General features: G+C 38.7%; 2 protein-coding genes across 2 annotated transcripts; both read right to left on the bottom strand.

Annotated features, from left to right (window-relative positions):
- Nucleotides 1–1,339: 1,339 nt before the first annotated feature.
- On the bottom strand, nt 1,340–7,272 carry LOC146758609 (kinesin-like protein KIF20B). Its single transcript, XM_085514589.1, has 6 exons — nt 7,154–7,272; nt 5,196–6,758; nt 3,487–3,687; nt 3,193–3,319; nt 2,513–2,655; nt 1,340–1,500 (listed from the first exon to the last, which is right to left on the bottom strand). The coding sequence occupies exons 2-6, from the start codon at nt 5,418–5,420 to the stop codon at nt 1,420–1,422; spliced, it is 777 nt and encodes a 258-aa protein (XP_085370715.1). The 5' UTR covers nt 5,421–6,758; nt 7,154–7,272; the 3' UTR covers nt 1,340–1,419.
- Nucleotides 7,273–7,971: 699 nt separating this feature from the next.
- LOC146758610 (kinesin-like protein KIF20B) lies at nt 7,972–17,733 on the bottom strand. Its single transcript, XM_085514884.1, has 8 exons — nt 17,451–17,733; nt 16,555–16,821; nt 14,540–14,807; nt 13,972–14,033; nt 13,650–13,769; nt 12,235–12,430; nt 8,584–9,787; nt 7,972–8,143 (listed from the first exon to the last, which is right to left on the bottom strand). Exons 2-8 carry the CDS (start codon nt 16,585–16,587, stop codon nt 7,972–7,974), a joined length of 2,055 nt encoding a protein of 684 aa, XP_085371010.1. The 5' UTR covers nt 16,588–16,821; nt 17,451–17,733.
- Between the last annotated feature and the right edge of the window lie 203 nt (nt 17,734–17,936).

The raw sequence follows: 17,936 nt of genomic DNA on the forward strand, positions 1-17,936 counted from the left end.
TTGTCTTAGAGCTCTTGTTTCGTTGGGGTCTGGCCATATTTTCTGAAACTAAAAGACGATGTGTGAAAGAAGGACAGGAAAAGGCACAAGGAGGTTTTGGGTTTGGTGCTGACTCCAGCTCGCTGCTTGCTGCTGGGAAAGGCACACTTAGCTCCAAGGAAGGATGCATGCGGGGAAATCCAGTGGCCAGGGGCAAGGGGTACCCAGCAATAGAGGGCAACAAGAGCTGGGGTGATTTGCTATTAAACTGCAGCCAGTGAAGTCCTGTCCCATTGGATCTGACATATGTCTCCCCATTCCTTTCCAGTTTGTGCAGAGATGGCATGAGACAGAGGGCATTGCTTTCTGCCAGACTGCAGGAGCAGAAGCATTTCAGGTGCCTAAATGGTTTGGTTTCCTCATTGTGGTGTAATGGGGTACACATAGAAGGAGGACTTCCATTCTTGGGGTGGATATGCACATGGGAGGCTGCACAGGGAAGGCTCCATCCTGGCCAGTTCAGCCAGCAGCTGTATCCAGCTGGCAGAAGCCCCAGCCCATGAGGCCGGCACTGGCCCTGGGCCATAAAGCCACAGTAAGGGAAGCCAACATCAACTCTGGAGCCTAAAGCCACAGTCAGAGAGGCGAGCACCAGCCTCGGGGCATACAGATGTGAACCCCTATTCATTCCCACTATCTCCCCTGGGACTCCATTGAGCGCTATGAGGCCACATTAGTCTTGACTGGTTTTTAATGAAAATTACAAAACCATGACATCTGCACAAGAGTCACCTTCACTTCCCTGTTGTCTTTTAGTCTTGCTTTTCCCTTTCACTGCTGCTTTTCCCATTCACTGCCGCTTTTCCCTTTCACTGCCGCTTTTCCCTTTCACTGCTGCTTTTCCCTTTTAGTCTTGCTTTTCCCTTTCACTGCTGCTTTTCTCTTTTAGTGTTGCTTTATCCTTTCTCCTGAGAGTGTTTTTTACAGCTAGTTAGCTGAGAAGGGTCGTAAACACGGTGCAGCTAAGCAAGCAGCCATAACACCTGCAAGGAGAGCAAGAACAACAGGATGCCCTGGGATGGTGAGAAACTAGCCATGGTTCTGGGAACTCGGCAAGGGAGTAGCTTTCAGTTGATAACAACAAGCTGTTAAGATACTCGGGGATAGTATGTTATTGGGAACCAATGATGAGCTCCACTTTTGCAATATGTATGAGCTAATTATCCGTATTATAAAGGTACATGCAGGCAAGGAATAAATGAGATTCGCTGATCATATGTCAATGACAGGTGTGGTCGTCTGCTTTTCTCCCGCCGTTCTGCAACAAACACCTATATACAAATTTAAGAACACAACGGAGTAACTGTTACTGTTTATTAACAACCAGTTTTAATAATATGATAAAAGTATGTCCTGAGAAAGGGGAACAAACACGCTTCTTCAAGGTTTTTTAGCTGTTCTGGATCTCAGCCGTCGCTTGATGATCAGATGATCACTTTCCTTCTTTTGTTCCTCAGATTCCTGAAGAAAACATTTCAAAAGTTACTCATGTTTTCACACAAGACTGACAAGCTCTTCTTGACACACGCAAACATATTTCTTCCCCTAAATGGATTTCAGAATGGCATTTGCTTATTATATTTTATTCAGAAAACTATGGGATACCGAGATCATTTTAATGCAGCTTAATCACAAGGAACAAATATGGAGAATGTACAAAATCCTGTTTATCTTAAAAAAGCACACACGTCTGAGGAAAGCCTGAAGGCAGCTTTCATTTTGAAATACTTGTTTTCAAAAGAGTATTATAATACTTGTTTTGTGAAACATGAAGCGTTCAGAAAACATTTTTAGCCTCAATCCCTGTAGCTATGACTTGCCCAGAATTTCAGTTCTCGGTTCAGTTCCATGTTCTCAGAACTACAGTGAGAGAAGGAATTGTCTCATCTTCTTCATCCTCTAACAAAAAAAATAACATTTTGGTTTCTGCCCCTATCATTCGTCAAATCATCAAAAAATTCAGAGGGATATTACAGTATGGGCAAATGATCACTTTGCGGAAAAGAAAAAGGACTCTAATATAATTAAAAGATGCAGTTCCAACAGAGCAAGAATGTTCTTAGCACAATAGCTGCCGACAGAGTCATGAAACTGGCACATCAGATCCTTTGCAAGTTGGCTTAGACAGGAGATCATAGTTTAAGCATACCTAAAAAGCTGTCTAAGTTGTGCTCTAGAAAAGCGTGTAATAGAATAATCCCACACCGACACACTGAAATTATCTATGATTCCAAATTAGAAGACATCTCCGTGATTGCTACATCACCTACTTAGTAAACTGTAAGCCAGCCAAACACAGAGATCTTTGAGGACAAAATAAAACAGAACAGCGGGAAGACCAACAAGAATGACTTGGTAGAATAAAGAAATACCTCAGTACTTTCAACGTCCCCCTGCAAATAGATGAAACCTCCAGTCTGTTTGGACTCCTTAGTAGTTTATTTTAAGCCAAGACTACAGTATAATCGCTTACCGAAGAAGCAGGTATATCTAGAGGGCCAGAAACGACAGTTGAATACAGCTTCCTTTTGGATCGTTTTGGCTTGGTCTCTCCTTCTTCGAGACTTTCAGGTTCGTTTGATTTAGGAGAACTTACTGCTGACATCAGCTTCTTGGCTAGAATAAATTTGTTTTGATACATAAACCAATCAACTTACTGGTTTTGTGAGTCTTTAAATCAATGAATGCAAAAAAAGCTTCGTAACAAACTTGGTTTATAAATGACACGTAAAATTTAAGTGAAAATACTCAGAAATTGTATTTGTTCATCGAGGTTCTTTATTGCTTCTATAGCTGAAACTGTTTATAGGTTCAGGTACGGCAGCTTAAAGCACGCATTAAAATGGAGTATGAAAGACAATCATGGCTCAGAAGTCGCTGGAAGTCAGAAACTTCAGCAGGAGTTAAACAACAGGCCTAACTTTCGTGCTGACAGAAGCACAAGACAGAACCAACTTTCTCTGTATACTTGTAGGTTTTCACAAATGTAATAATGAATCTCTGAAGAGACGAATAAATGCATTTACTTCATAAATCAAAGGACAACTTAACATGGCAGACAAGTCTAAGAACACATACATTAATAGCCTACAGCAGAAACAAGCCATTCTACAATGTCTAGAAAACATGGAATAAAACTTATTCTACACCAACCTTTAGAGTGTATAATAGAAGGAGAGCTTTGAATAAAATCTCCAACTTTTTGCAGTGTTTCATCCTTCTTTTTAGTCAGTCTTGAAGCATGTACTCGCTTTCTCAGGAAGTAGTCTTTTCCGGATTTCTGTTCAACAGAGATGTGAACATGTGAAACAACAGATGGGAAAAATCTACTACTCATACTCTGACCATGCCAAGGATACTGCTATCACATGTGAACATCTGTTTTTAATAACTGCCATGCATATTTTTTTTTTTATTATTTTGTTTTCTGTTGGGTCTAGGTCATACCTCATCCATGTCATCACTTCTTTTCTTTTTTGCCTTAGGCATTTTCACTCCTAAAGGTATCATGCTGCCGTGCTGCTTTATCTCCGTCTTATCAGGTTGCAGAAGTGTCAGTGGGATTTCCAGCTCCGGTTTTGGGAACCGACTAGTTTTGCCATTTTCTGCGGACACTCCAGAAGAGTCGAGGACAGTTTCCAAATGCTCCTGATAGCACAGAAGAATTTTAAGTGCAAGTGTTAAGGTAGCCATGAGATTAAAAAGCTATAAAGCATCTGGAAAAGGATATGTAAGCATTCGATTTTCCTGCTGTAAGAACACTTGTAACAGAAGGAGTCTATTTCAGTTTCAGCAGAGTTTTACCCCTCTTTCCTAGAACTTGTTACATTTAAAATTATTTCCAATCTATGATCACAAAAAAAGTTCTCCATGTTAAACTGAGCCTGATACTTTACAAGTCATTTTTTCTCAAGGGCACAGACAACTACACTTTTTTTTAATAGAGAATGGTGGTAGAACTGACACGATTTTCTTCATCTCAACTCTGCTGCGTCAGAACTGGGCAGGAACAGGAGCATTTGATTCAAGTGTTCGATTAACTTCCAGCTTAATCTTAGGGAATTTGCCATTCCTCTTCTACACTAGAGATGTTATTTACATAAGTAAGGTCCAGCTGGCAAGGTGCAAGCCCAGTACAAGTCATTAAAGAACTCCATTGCTATCTTTTCCCTGGAGAGAATACAGACATTCAAGCAATGACACCGTACTTAAGCTGAAGGCTATCATGTACCTGCTCATGGTCAAATGGCAGCAAATGCACAGCTAAGTGACAGGGAAATGTCAGTATGCATTTCCCCAGCAGCACTTACTGTCCACAATCCACCCAATCCTGTTTTTCTCAACAGGAACGACAAAGTCAGAACTGAGATCACCTGGACTCCTCCTTCTCTATGGCAGGAATTCAGCTAGCATATCAAAAATGAGTTCAGATGCTGGTTGAACACATGGAAGACAGGCTGCTGGGGACATCAGAAAATGGTAGATGGCTGCTTCTACTGCTGCTAGTAACTAGCAAACTCCAGTGTCCCAAACACAGACTAGCAGCTTTTACTACTTACACTGTTCCGACCCCCTGAGGGGAGTCTTCTTCCTCTCAAAAAGTTACCAAAGATTGTAGAAAGACAAAAAGTAGTCAGAGCCACTTTATCAGGCTCTGCTAAGAATCTGAATGGAGTATCACCACCCACTGTATTTCCAAGAATTAAGTTGGTTAATAAATACTTTGTTTTTAAAATATATGTAACTGCTATTTTATGAAAGTTAGCAATTAAAAACTTATATAGGAATGATTAACATCATCTGCTAACAAAACAATATCCAGAAATCCTGCAGAGGAAGAAAATAAGTTCAATTTGCTGTGCCCGTTTCAGTGGCTCCATGAATTTTTTCCAAGTAACTTATCTAATCATGAGCCACTTCATAAGCATTAACATGAGGAGAGTTTTCAACAGCACCTGAAAAAAATTCATCACACAATTGTTTCAACAGCTTTTATTCCTATCAAAGGCTATAAAAACAGGTGATCTGATCACCTTGAAAGGGATAAATAAATTAAAACTTGGGAATTGTTTAGAGAACATGAGATCTTTTCCTACTCATTCCTTATCAAAAGCAATACAGTCACAACATTTTCAGATCTGAAGTTTCATACTAACCTCAGATTCATTTAATGAAGTGAGGCTCCTAGTACATCGACGTGACAAATAATTGTCTTCAGCTTTGCATCTTAATGGAATACTTTCTCCAGTTTTAGTTTTGCTTTGTTGTTTCCTAGGCTGTAAATATTTAAAAGGAGTAAAGATTAGGCTATGCATTAGACCTCCAAAATATCTCGAGGTTTCTAAAGTTACAGTGTAAAACCTCAAGCTCAGACGCCACATGAACACGTAAGCTGAAACACAGCACAAGTGTGGGAAGGTAGTAACATCTATTCATTGTGTGATCTTCAGATACACCCTACTGGGTCTCACTAACAGTCTCAGGCAGTATTCTGCCTCCAAAAGAGAGAAAGCGAGACATTATTTAGGGACAAAATCTGTAACACTGGTCGTTTTGTCATCCATTCCCCCCATACTCTGCACGCTCACAGCTGCTGTGTTAGAACACCAAAGGCTAAACCTCTGCCTAATCTTCAGCATCCACATACGAATACATGGAAAACTGCATGGAAAAGTTCCATAATGTACACAGAGAGATGGTGTTCTAGTAAATAAAATATTTTTGAGAAGATGAGAGCTCATGTTTGAGTGGAAGACAAAAAGAACCAACAAGTACTCATCACTGAATATGTAGTTAAAGGACTATATGCTAAGAAAAATGATTCCAGCTCCAGTATCTCCTAGGAAAACAGAAGAACAAAAAGGGGTTAACAAGATGTTAAGTACTTACTTTCTATAAATATAATCATACCTCATATAATCATACTTCATAGGGGAAGTTTTGCTATGAGAACATCTTTCTTCTCAGAGAAAGTGAATCCAAACATTCTCAAAACAGCACAACTCATTTAGCCTTCTGTTTAGCTTCTGAAATTCTATGCTACGGCTTAGATTGGCTATCCTGATTAAAAGCTGGATGTTGAAATAAGAAATGCAACTTCCAGAGATCATCCCCCCTCTGCTTTTTGATGCTTCCCTTAATCTCTCTCCACGTCCCCTTCTGTCTTTTCATGCCATTGTAGATACTACCTCAGAGAAAGCAAAGAAAGTAAGAAACCTGAGACAGAACTACTGTCTGAGTATTGAGCCTAGCTTGGGATCCGGAAATGCTGGGAATTATCAGAAAAAGCTACAGATGTCCAGTATGATTGTAGGATCATAAGCATCAAACTGACATCTGCTTATCTGAACTACTGAAAAAATTGAAATTTTAGTAATTAACAGAAATTCTGTTTCTGAAGAACAAAAATAAAAGCTGGTGCTTTTTTTGGTTAGTTGCACATGATGTCAATACGACAGTGTTCAAGAACAGAACCACACCCAGAATACAAAGAGCAGGTACAGGAGTTTTACAGAATTTATGGGTAGCTAATCAGGTAGGAGGAAAGGAGAGCTGACCTTGCTTGAATCCTTTAAGGCAGATTGTCTCAGTTCTGCTATTTCTGTCTCTTTTTGTATGACATTAGAAGCCAAAGTTTTGAGCTGTTCTTCCAAAGCTTCTACTAACTGATCTCTCTCCTCACGCCACTTTTGAATATTATGGTCCTTTTCCTCCAGCTCCTATATTTCATGATGAAAGAAAAGCATACACAGTAGAAACAAGCAGAATCTTTAAGACAGCCTAGAATTAATAAGGTTTTCATATAGCATAAATAAGGACTCAAGCTGATAAAAAGAGTTTATGGTAAGACATTTCAATTAACATATCGTGATGTCACTCAACAAGATCAGGTTACATGCATGTATTACATATGTATTTACTATGCAGATTATTGTATTTAAAGCAATCTGCCAGTGCTCTGTAGTGACTAATTATTTGAATATCTTTCATGGTCTACCGCTAATTTCAGTTGGCCACTTTCATTTTGCTCCAATTTTTTTTTTTTTGACCTTTTTCCTGTTGCTTGGAAAACCTGCATCATTCATGTAATAAAAATTAAGAGCAAGAAAAATACCTGTTTAAGTTGTTGGATAGTATAGTCTTTATAATCCAGCTCATCCTTAAACTGGTTATTAATCCTTTCAAGTTCATCCATCCTGTTCCTGAGGGATTCCTCCACAGAACGCATCGTGGACACCTGTAATGTAAGCACAGCTCACGGTTCATTAAAAGACTTCTGTAATCCAACCTGGCCAAATACTTCTTTGTTAAATAAAGAGGAATTCACAAACAAGTGCTGAGTAGGAAAACGACAGCAAGTGCAAGGTTACCAAGGAAGACATGAATTCATTTTTAAGCTTCAATTTTCCACCCCAAGCACACCCAATAAACTTGCAGACTAAGATCCTGCAAAATGGGTTTTAAAATATCTACTTGTTTAATAATTAAATTTTAACTATTAACATCACTGAAGCTGAAATTGAAGAAAAAAATATACATGCTTATATTAAAGAGCCTCTGGAAATTAGTCTATTTCTCTTCAAGTAAATAGCATTCTTCTTCCCAGTTATCAGCGTTTTTTCACAAGACTTAGGTTTTAGGCTTTGGAGTTACCACGGATACCAATGGCAAGTCACCAGTAACGTAGAGATAATAACAAGTCCCCTCCAGAGGCAGATTAGCTATTCTCTTCACAAACCTTATTCCAGACTACCAACCAACTTTACTTTCCTCTGTTCATTATCTATGCGAAACCATGTTTTAACTTCTGGTCCCCTCTAGAGCTTCAATGGCAACTTTACCTAAGATTTGCTGCTAGCCACACTAGTGTGAAATTTCCAGCTTCATAGTTAAAGTTTGAGAAGTTTTAACAGCAGAAAGCCAAGCATAATCTTACAGAAAAAAATATCTCAGTTGACTACAAACCTCGCTTTGTACTTGCTGAATTTGTTTCTCGGCATCAGAATGTTTGTCTTTTAGATCTGCATACTCTTCTTCTTTCCTCTGCAAATCTTTTTTCAAATTCAGTACAAGGGCAGAACTCTCAGAAAGAATATTTTCTAGCCTTATGTTAAAAATAAAGAGACAAAGAACATTACTGTTACACATCTCATGGAAACAGCAATTACAGCTTAATCCATGCCCTGCCTGTTGGTTTCTATTTGTAAATAGACTCTTAAATCTATCTAGACCAGTGACAAGATTTAAACAATTACTTTTGAATTTCAGCTTGCTTCTCATAATCAGATGCTGAAGCAATAAATTATTCAGATGCTATTCTGAGGGATGTACAACAAAACCACCAGCAATCCCCATATTATTCTTTATTTCCTTGCACACTCCTGTTTTCCCTTGGAACTCAAGTAGCATACCAAAGCATCCTAAAGTAGTAGTTTGGCCATTGATAAGCATGCAGATGCATTAAGTCGAAGGGATGTTCCCATTAACTATTTTTAACTCTATTTCCTTCTCAAAGGGCTCTAACTTAACTCAGTGGTTACTTACGATTCTATACGTTGCACTTTCTCCATTTCACTCTTTTCCTTTTCCCAAAGAGAGTGTTTCATCTGCTCCAAGCTGTTTTTAAGCTGCATAACTTCTTGAATCAGATTTGCTTCTCTGCTACTTAACTCTTCAACCTTTTTGTCTGCATTAGCAGACTTCTCCTGCAGAGTTGCTGTAACTGTCTCCAGATTAACAATAATAGATTCTTTTTCTTTAAGTAATTCATTGAGTTTTGACACATTGTCTTCCATTATCTTGGAAGCCTCCAGGCGATATTCAAGCTCTCTTATTTTTACCTCACAGTTGGCAACTTCCTCCTGAAACTGTGCAATCATTCTCTGATCTTCTGCAGTCTTTTCTTCAAACTCCTGAGTTTTCTTCTCTATTTGCTCATGTAACTGATTCACAAGATCATCTTCCTGACTAGTGTGAGTTGTAATCTCACATAGCTTCATTACAAGTTGACGATTATGATTTTCAGCATTATTCAGTCCCGCCTTTAGGTTTTCATTGTCTTGAAGCAGTGCTTTGATGTGCTGACTTTTTTGTGAGGAAACATCAACAATACTTCTGCATACTTCCCAAATCCTTTCAAGACTATAGTTAAAGGAGAGGTCCTGCACAAGATCTGAGATGGAAGAAGTCTGTGACTGAATGCATGCAGAACTAATTTGAGATGTCCCTGGCTCATCTTTTTCAGAGTCTGAGGAATCCTTTACACTGACAAAGTCAGTACCGATGGCGTGAAACTCTAAGTGACATTTGTATAATTCATCTAATTTGGTCCGCATTTCTTTTACTTGTGACACTTTATCAATTATATATTCTTTGGCAACTTCTATGTTGTTAGTTAGTTGGGCATTTTTGTTTTCAAGTGTCATATTTATAGATTTCTGTTCATCCAGTTCAGAAGCAATTTCCCGATAGTCAGCTTGACCCTGCAGAATTTGTTCACGGAGGACATCAGCTGTTTCTTCAGAAAAAGAAAGCTCAATACGCAGGCTTGTTACCTGCTTACTGAAATCTTCTTTTTTATTTTTTTCTCTTCTGCATTGTTCTTCAAGCACAGTTAAATGATGTTCCAAGATTTCAGTTCTTTCCCTCAGTGCTAGTACTTCCTTTCGGTACGCGGAGCACTTTTGTTTCATGTGTTCAATTGTCCTTTGCTCTACAGTGTTCTTTTTCTTTCTCTCATTTACAACTACTGTAAAACAAACAAACAAACAAACAAAGAAAAAAGGGAAAAGGAATGTAGCTCAGATTGATTAAAATCATTATTACATAGCAGTTCACAACACCAAGTAGCAACTTCTAAGTGAAAAACTGTCACAAATATGCAAGCCATGCCCTCACATCACATAGTATTTGATACTAGTGAAGGAATTCAAGTCCTCTGAACACGTATTCAGGTGCCTCAGATTTCTATACAGAATTAACAGCAAAAGGTTTTCAGTCTGTAAGATCACTTTTACCATGGCACTACTCAAACCTTCCACTCCACACCAGTAGAAAATCTTATTAGATTTAAGAAACATGGGAACGAGATAGATAATTCACAGCTATATTCTTTCTATCTTCCGTGCTTCAGCAATCCCTATAAGGCAGCCAGGAATCACTCCATCTACATCTAAACGGTAGATAAACAGTTCTCTAAGAAATTTCATTCCAACTCACAGTCCTCTTACTTTCAAAAGAAAGATAAAATCCTGGACAAGTTGATCACTTAACTGTTGATATCTGTCTCTCTTATTCAGTTGATCTCTAAACAAAATATGAGGATTCCTACTTCTGTCCACACTTACTCTTTTGCATATAAAGTTCACTCATAAAGTTGTACAAATTTGCAGATTCAAGTTTCCATAAATATTCCATTAGCTTGGGGCTGTTTTTTTCTTTAACTGGTGAGCAATTAGCTAAAATCACATGCATTTTCTTTCTATCAAAAGCGACTTCTGCTGTATTTCATCATTGCTTTAGAATCCAGTTATGTCCATTCCATAATATGCATACTTTAAGTATTAAAAAAAATAAATATAAGTCAAGACTTACTAGGGATTGGGTCACCACAACAATATATTCCATGGTGATTCTTGTACAGTCCTTTTATTACTACAACTACAGAAATGCAGAATTTTATAGCACCCACGTGCAGCCTGCATTACATACAGATTCACATGTACTGCATGGGAACAGCCTCTTAACTCATCTAAGCAGTTTTATATACAGCCCTCAACTGATTTAAAAGTCATACTGAAGAAACAGCAGTGGCATATTCCACCCCAAACCAGGTTTTGGGTTTGATTGCTGCTCCCAGCAACACTAGTGAGGGGAATATGATTTATAAGTAATCTAAACACTTTATGCTGAAAACAACAAGCAAGCACTAAAGCAAGATAAATAAGACTAGGGAGAAGATGTGTAATGTTCAGTCTAGAAGCTCCTTACACAGGAAGTAGGGAAAAAGCATTATTACAGAGCATAGGAAACAAGACCTAAAAGCTCAGAGAATGGTGTAAATACCCTGAACTTGAAGCTGAGATAACCTAGCATCTCCTAAAACACTTTTGCTTGTGCTACTTATATAACTAATTCTACAAAAGAACCAGCACAACATACCTGTGCTCATTGTTCTACTGTGTATATTTAACATAGCTAAAGAATATATATTAAGCGGTTTTTTAAATTGGATGCTATTAATACTCACAAATAGAAGAAAATTTTAACATGATTGAATACTCAGTACTTCTTAACAGAAAACTTCATGCTGACATTGTGACTATCAGCTACCCATTTTAATTCCCATGTGGAGCATTGCTGTCATTAATTTTTAAATGAGAGCTTTGGTCATATGATTATAACAAACCCACTACTATTTGGAGTATGGAGGAGTCCACATCCCTCCCTCAGTCTCTGGTAAGATGCTTATATGTGATGCCATTCAGTGGTCACATTAGGATTCAATATTTATGCCAAATAAAGGCAGCAGGGACAAATCATCCAAGAACAGCATCTCATCCAAAGAAGGCCTTGACTTTCTCCCTTGCACATATTTTGCAAGAGGAATACAAGAAAGGAAGGGAATACAGCTAAGTTTTAGATTTTCCCTTCTACATTGTATATGCCTTCCGTAATTCTAGGAACACTGATGCTCAGCTGTGCCCAGAAGTGAAGTTAAATGCATCAGAGCTTATCCAAACCATTCTGCTCAAATATTACCCATGAGCGAGCAATTAGCAGGTCGTCAACAATTTTGATAGTTGCTTCAGGAAAAACAAACCAAACAAACAAAAAAAAACACTTGAGCAGCTGATGCTACTCAGAAAATCAGCAACAGCAGTTGAAACAATCCTACAGAAACTGCTTTAAAACTATTACCAAATCTGCAAGTGCATCAACAGATGAGGAAAAAGCAGCAAAAAGGAAAAAAATAGTGCAAAAAACTTTTATTCTTAAGCATTCAAAAATGAACAGCATAGGACCTTCTGAAAAAGGGATATTTACATAACAGTTACTTCTATTTACAGTTTAACACAGTGGCTTTTCTCCTTATACCATAAGGTACGCGCTTCACAGCCTTTTGCTTCCGATTCGGAATAGGAAGCAATTTATTGTTTTGGAAGACACCCTGTTCAAGGATGGAAGAAACTGTACCTTTCTTTGGAGGTGGCTCTTCCACAGTAGGCTTATCTTCATCAGTACTGTGCTTTCTTCCCACTTCCAACTCAGTTTTCTCTTGTTTCAGTGCTTCAACTGAAAGCACTGAAAATTGGCTGCTTTCAGTTCCTTTATTAGTGTTCTCTTCTGCCGGTTCTGCTTTAATGGTAGTTAAATGGTAGGTAGTCTTTTCCTGTATTGATATAAGATCAGTTACATTGAAGCTTAACAAAAGGAGCACTTAAGTCTCAGTAATCTTCTGTAGGCAAATATTTACACAAAACCATACAGCTAAAATATTTACCCGGTGACTCTATAGACATCAGTTACAAATCTCAATAGCAGACAGAACAAGTACACCTTCAGATAATGACAAGTGCAATACTCGGTAGAGTATACAAGGGAAAGCAAGAGCCTAGCAGGTTACAAAGTAAAAGACTTGCACACAATCAAGAGTTTACCAGTTTATCAAAGAATTTCCTGTTTCCAAGAAGTCAACAAAATTACAAACATGGTCAAAGAGCAAATGGTCAGCTCTCATACAAGTTCATCACATCACACTTCTGCTAAGCTGCTAAAATCACTTTCATCGTGACAGATATAATCCAACCTTAAAGCTTAGTCAGCTCTGTCACGCATATTTTAGATTGTGTCCTTGACCACAAGTGAAGCTTCCTTACTTACAAGATGACGATTGTTAAGCCATGCTGGCACTGCCAAGGACTGATTATTCATCTTTAGTAACTTATGAAAAGAAAAGCCTCAGAAGTGTTCAGGCCACACAATCTCACAGATAGAGTTGGAGCCTTGTTCTTGGAAGAAGTAATAGGTGAGGGCATGACTACTCATCACAGTCAGCTTTAATACCATGGAAATACTAAGTTGCAGTGATGCAGACAGTCAAAGACTAAGGAGGGTCAAGTTGCTAAGCTTACAAGGTTAGAGATCTGAGTGACAGAATTAACTATAAATGTTTTCAGAGCTACTTCAGGCTACCAAACATCAAAAAATGAACAAAAACCACCAGAAGTGGTATGCACACATACTTAATCAAGCTAGTCTTCACATATTCAGTAGCTCGCAGTACATTAGTCAGGATAAAGTTTTATGGACTGCATAGAACGTGGAGATATCCTGACCATTCATACTCGTACTTCCAACTCTACTCAGCATACTTTTACTGTTGCTCTTCCTCTGATGTAGGAGTGTGAGGCAGGAGTTAGTGGAACACGCTGATATTTTTGTTGTTTGTGTTAACAACAACTACCTTCAGATAAATTTGAATTGTTTACAGTTTCAAGCGAGTACCAGCTACATACAGAAAATCAGTTTTCCAAAAATGTGTTGATTACAAGCATAGAATTAGTGTTTTCCTTTTTTTGTATAAGGATACGGAGATGTGTAAAACTCACATAATCTTTTATTTTTTCTTCTGAATGAGATTTTAAGTCTTGTAGCTCTGTAATAATGTCATCTTTATGCACCACGATGTCCATTAGCTCTCGAATCCTTTCATTTTGTGCATTCATTTTCTTAGAAAAAAAAATAAAAAAAATTCAGTCATCAGTTTCTAATGTAGTGTTAAGTAGCTGAATTACACAATGCATTAAAGGCAAATTCAGTTAAGCTAAGCTCGGTAAGAAATCTATTAATGGAGCCTACTGGAATAGCATTTTAAGCTACCACAAGTTGGTATTAAAACAATTTTACACAACATCTTCTTGATAAAGTTACCTCAGTTGCTTCTTTAAGTTGCTCATCAGACTCATCCAATTTAATCACCTGCATTTCAAAGTCTGTAACACACAGAAAAGGTTGTATTACATAAGTAGCCAATAGATAGTTTATTAAGTAATCAGTTTTTCCAGATATTCTAATGTTTAGGTAGCTTTTGAACAGATTAATTAATTTGCATGTGGTCTTCACTTATTGGGAGTGATTCAAAAGTTTTCTATATTTCTTGGAACGAAAACATTGCATCAACAAGACATAAAGAAGAGTAGAGATTACAATATAAAAGTAAAAATCAAGATATAGATATATAAGATATATTTAACCCCATACTTATGAAAGCGTAAAGCTGCTAGTTGCAGTTTAAAGGAGAGGGGGGAAAAAAGAAAAGAAATAACCAAAAACCGTGGAATTGCTGAACCTGAATATACACAAGGAACAAACTATCACTTATCTACAGGCTATGGTTCCAAAGGTAGAACATCTCCTCTAATTCCTACTCAAACTGGTTATTTCTCTTTTAGATTAATGAACTATTTCTGTCTTCTACCTTTCACATCGCATAACTCACCTCTGTTCTTCTGCATCAGCTCTTCTTCAGTTTTAAGTAGTTTGGTGTTTTTCTCTGTTAGCTCTTCTTTGGTCTCCATCAGTTCAAAGTTAGTTTTCTCCAGCTGCTTTTCAAACCAGCCAGTATCTTCCTTTGGGTCCTCCAGGGATACAATGGAACTATGTGCTGCCTCAGCTTGCTCTTTAATATCCATGACATCATAATGCACAGAATCAAGAATGCCCTCAGGATCAACACAGGTGTCAGGCACTATGCTATGTTCTCCACCCTGAAACGTAATTTATAACCAGTTAAAACTGGTGAATAGCTGACTACATAATAGCTGTTATTTCTACAGATAGTCTGGATAGCCACTATGAAGACAGCCATACAAGAAGTTTTTAATTTCAGCTTCAAAACCCACCTCACAAATTCACATACAACACGACAGTGATTCGTATGGGGGGAAGATAAGTGGCATTCTAGTAACAGCTAATATATTTTATAGTATTTGATGACCACACTCCCTTTTTTTTTTTTTTTTTTTTTTTTAAATATTACCCCAGATTGATCTCTTTCAAATTTAACGTACAAGTTCGGACTCCCCTTTTCTTTGTATACAGCGTAAATTTTCATTTTGTGTTGCAGAAACAAGGAAAACGCCCAAATTCCCAAAGCTTTCTGAAACTGTTCTTAAGGCTCAGCAACTATTCCTGCTAGATGAAGAATAGATGTATCTTGCTCATCATACAGCAACACAGCATGCACTTCTTTGTAAACAGCCTTGTGTTTCTATAAGATGTGCCCGTAACATTTAAATAGTAAAAAGGAAAATATTTAAGGAAAAAAAAATGAAAATATTTAAGAAAAAAAAAAAGAAAAATACCAGGGTGTCATGGTTTAATAATTTTGTAATTTTGCTATCAGTATTCCACATCATATCATCATATAAAGCATGAATAATTTTACTGCTCCCGAACACTTGCAGTTTATCGATGATATTGTCGTGTGGGGCCATACAGCAGCAGAGATTTTCAAGAAAAGAAAACAGATAATCCTAATTCTTTTGCAAGCTGGTTTTGCCATTAAGCGCAGCAAGGTGAAGGGGTCTGCCCAGGAAATCCAGTTCTTAAGTGTAAAATGGCAAGATGGGCATCGACACATCCCAGCAGATGTGATTGAAAAAATCACTGCTATGTCTCCTCCCACCAACAAGACAGAGACCCAATCTTTTCTGGGAGTAGTGGGCTTTTGGAGAATGCATGTCCCAAACTACAGCCACATAGTGAGCCCCCTCTATCAGGTAACACGGAAGAAGAATAATTTCTCATGGGGTCCTGAGCAGCAGCAGGCTTTTGAGCAGAGAAAACAAGAGATAGCCCGTGCCGTGGGTCAGTACGGACGGGACAGGATGTAAAGAACATCCTCTACACTGCTGCTGGAGAGAAAGGTCCCACTTGGAGTTTGTGGCAAAGAGCTTTAGGAGAAACCCAAGGCCAACCCCTGGGACTTTGGAGTCGAGCATATAAAGGGTCTGAGGAGTGCTACACTCCAACTGAGAAGGAGATCTTAGCCGTGTACGAGGGGGTTTGGGCTGCTTCTGAAGTAGTTGGGACAGAGGTTCAGCTCCTTCTAGCACCTCGCTTGCCTGTGGCCCCCCTGTCACGGACACAGGTAGATTTTTGTTTAAACCATGACAACTACCCAGAATGCAGCATAAGGGAATTTTTGCCTAGAACTCCGGAGGACTATTTGTAACTCAGAAAGGTCAGAGATAGAAAGTTCACACTGATTTCTGGGTCACCAGCCTCACAGCATTTTTGGTTTTTAAATGATACATAAAGTTCTCAATAGCACTGCTCTAGTCGGTAGTTCTTTCCCTTTCCGTGCAGCTTGCTCTGTGCATGGCTTGTGAACCGCTATTCAGGTCAGACAGCTGCAGCCCCAAAGACCTGCCATAAATGTACAAATTCTACCAGGATAATGTCTTGGTAGTGGAGAAACAGGATGCGCAGTCATATGGCTCTCACACATACCTTGTACAACCAGCTTGGCTCTGGACTGGGCATCACCAATGTCACAGGTGTACACGTCACTGTCACTTTTCTCCAGATTTTTTATGCTCAGCTGCAGGTTTCGTCCTTTCTGTGCCCTCTTGTATTTCCTGCCAGGCCTGAGCTCAGCAATGCCTTTCCTCCATATGACGAAGGATGCGGCTTTCTCGCTCTGACATGTAAAAAGTGCACTTCCACTTTCTTCAATTTTCACATCTGAAAGTTCCTTGATAAAGTAATTAGGTTTTTCTGGAAGGAAAAAAAAAAGGATGTGGGTGTAGGACAAAGGGATTTGTTACCCCAACAAGTCCCAAGCATACAGAGGTGTCTTGAATCTCCTTTGCCCTCATTTCAGAATATCACATAGAGATGCAAAGAGTCTAAGAAGACCACAGAGTCCACCCATTTACATAGGTTTGATAATTCCAGTAGATATCTGGAAAGTTCAATACCATTATACATGCGCTGGTAGGATCTCATCTGATCAACTGCATATAGTTTTGATTACACATATTCAATATAGACTAATTCAGATTGCCATCTTTTCTTGGCTCACTAACAACCAAGATCATAGAACCATAGAATGATCACAGAATCATATAGTGGCCTGAGAAGAAAAGGACCTCAAAGAGCATCTAGTTTTAAACCCCCTGTCAAGGGGCCACCAACCACTAGACCAGGCTGCCCAGATCCACATCACACTGGAGAATCATTCGGTTTCCAGATTATTTTAAGGAAAAGATTTTAATCCATCATATTTTCTGAAAACTAAGAATTTATCCTGCTCAAGGAAACAGAAGAGAAAAACATCACCCACAGGCTGCAGATATTTACCTCGACTTCTCTACATGCCATCCCCAGTGTGCTTTTCAACTCACCTTGCACAGTGACCCTGGCTTTTGTTATGGAGTCCTCTGTCTCACAGGGGTACTCCCCACTGTCCTTGGCAGTAGAGTCATGGATGATCAGAATGGCCCACTTCCCTCCTGCTGCAAGTCGTACTTCTGGCTTTTTCTGATTGCTTTGCCATCCTTGTACCACCTGATGTTCAAATCCGGTTTTGACAGCTCACAGCTCAGGCTGATGTCCTGCCCTGCTGCTGCTGTCTTATCCTCCAGCTGTTTTGAAACCTCAGTAGGTTTTCCTGGAAGAAAACATTGCTTTTTGAGTAACATACAGTTAGGGTAGGATGCCTCTCTCAAAATACATGCATCTACATGCTGGAGATAAGTTAGAGAGGCACTTGCAACAGACGCCATCCTACAGCCAGCAGTAATCTGCAAAGTACAGACAATAGAATTCCAGGCAGCATTTATTCTCTCTTAAATCTACCCAATTGAGGATGATGAACCATGTCTGAAAAC

This window comes from Coturnix japonica, chromosome 13, assembly GCF_054131305.1.
Source record: "Coturnix japonica strain WE chromosome 13, WE-NBRP24, whole genome shotgun sequence".
Classification (NCBI taxonomy): Eukaryota; Metazoa; Chordata; class Aves; order Galliformes; family Phasianidae; genus Coturnix; species Coturnix japonica.

Coding starts and splice junctions, on each gene's coding strand:
- LOC146758609 (XM_085514589.1), bottom strand. CDS start 5,420: ATGTGGCGTCTGAGCTTGAGGTTTTACACTGTAACTTTAGAAACCTCG. Junction 3,688..5,195: donor CTTCATTAAATGAATCTGAG/GTTAGTATGAAA, acceptor CTGTGCTATCAG/GAGCATTTGGAAACTGTCCT. Junction 3,320..3,486: donor GAAGTGATGACATGGATGAG/GTATGACCTAGA, acceptor TCTGTTGAACAG/AAATCCGGAAAAGACTACTT.
- LOC146758610 (XM_085514884.1), bottom strand. CDS start 16,587: ATGCCCAGTCCAGAGCCAAGCTGGTTGTACAAG. Junction 14,808..16,554: donor AGCCAAGCTGGTTGTACAAG/GTATGTGTGAGA, acceptor ATTACGTTTCAG/GGTGGAGAACATAGCATAGT. Junction 8,144..8,583: donor AAAGTGCAACGTATAGAATC/GTAAGTAACCAC, acceptor TTTTAACATAAG/GCTAGAAAATATTCTTTCTG.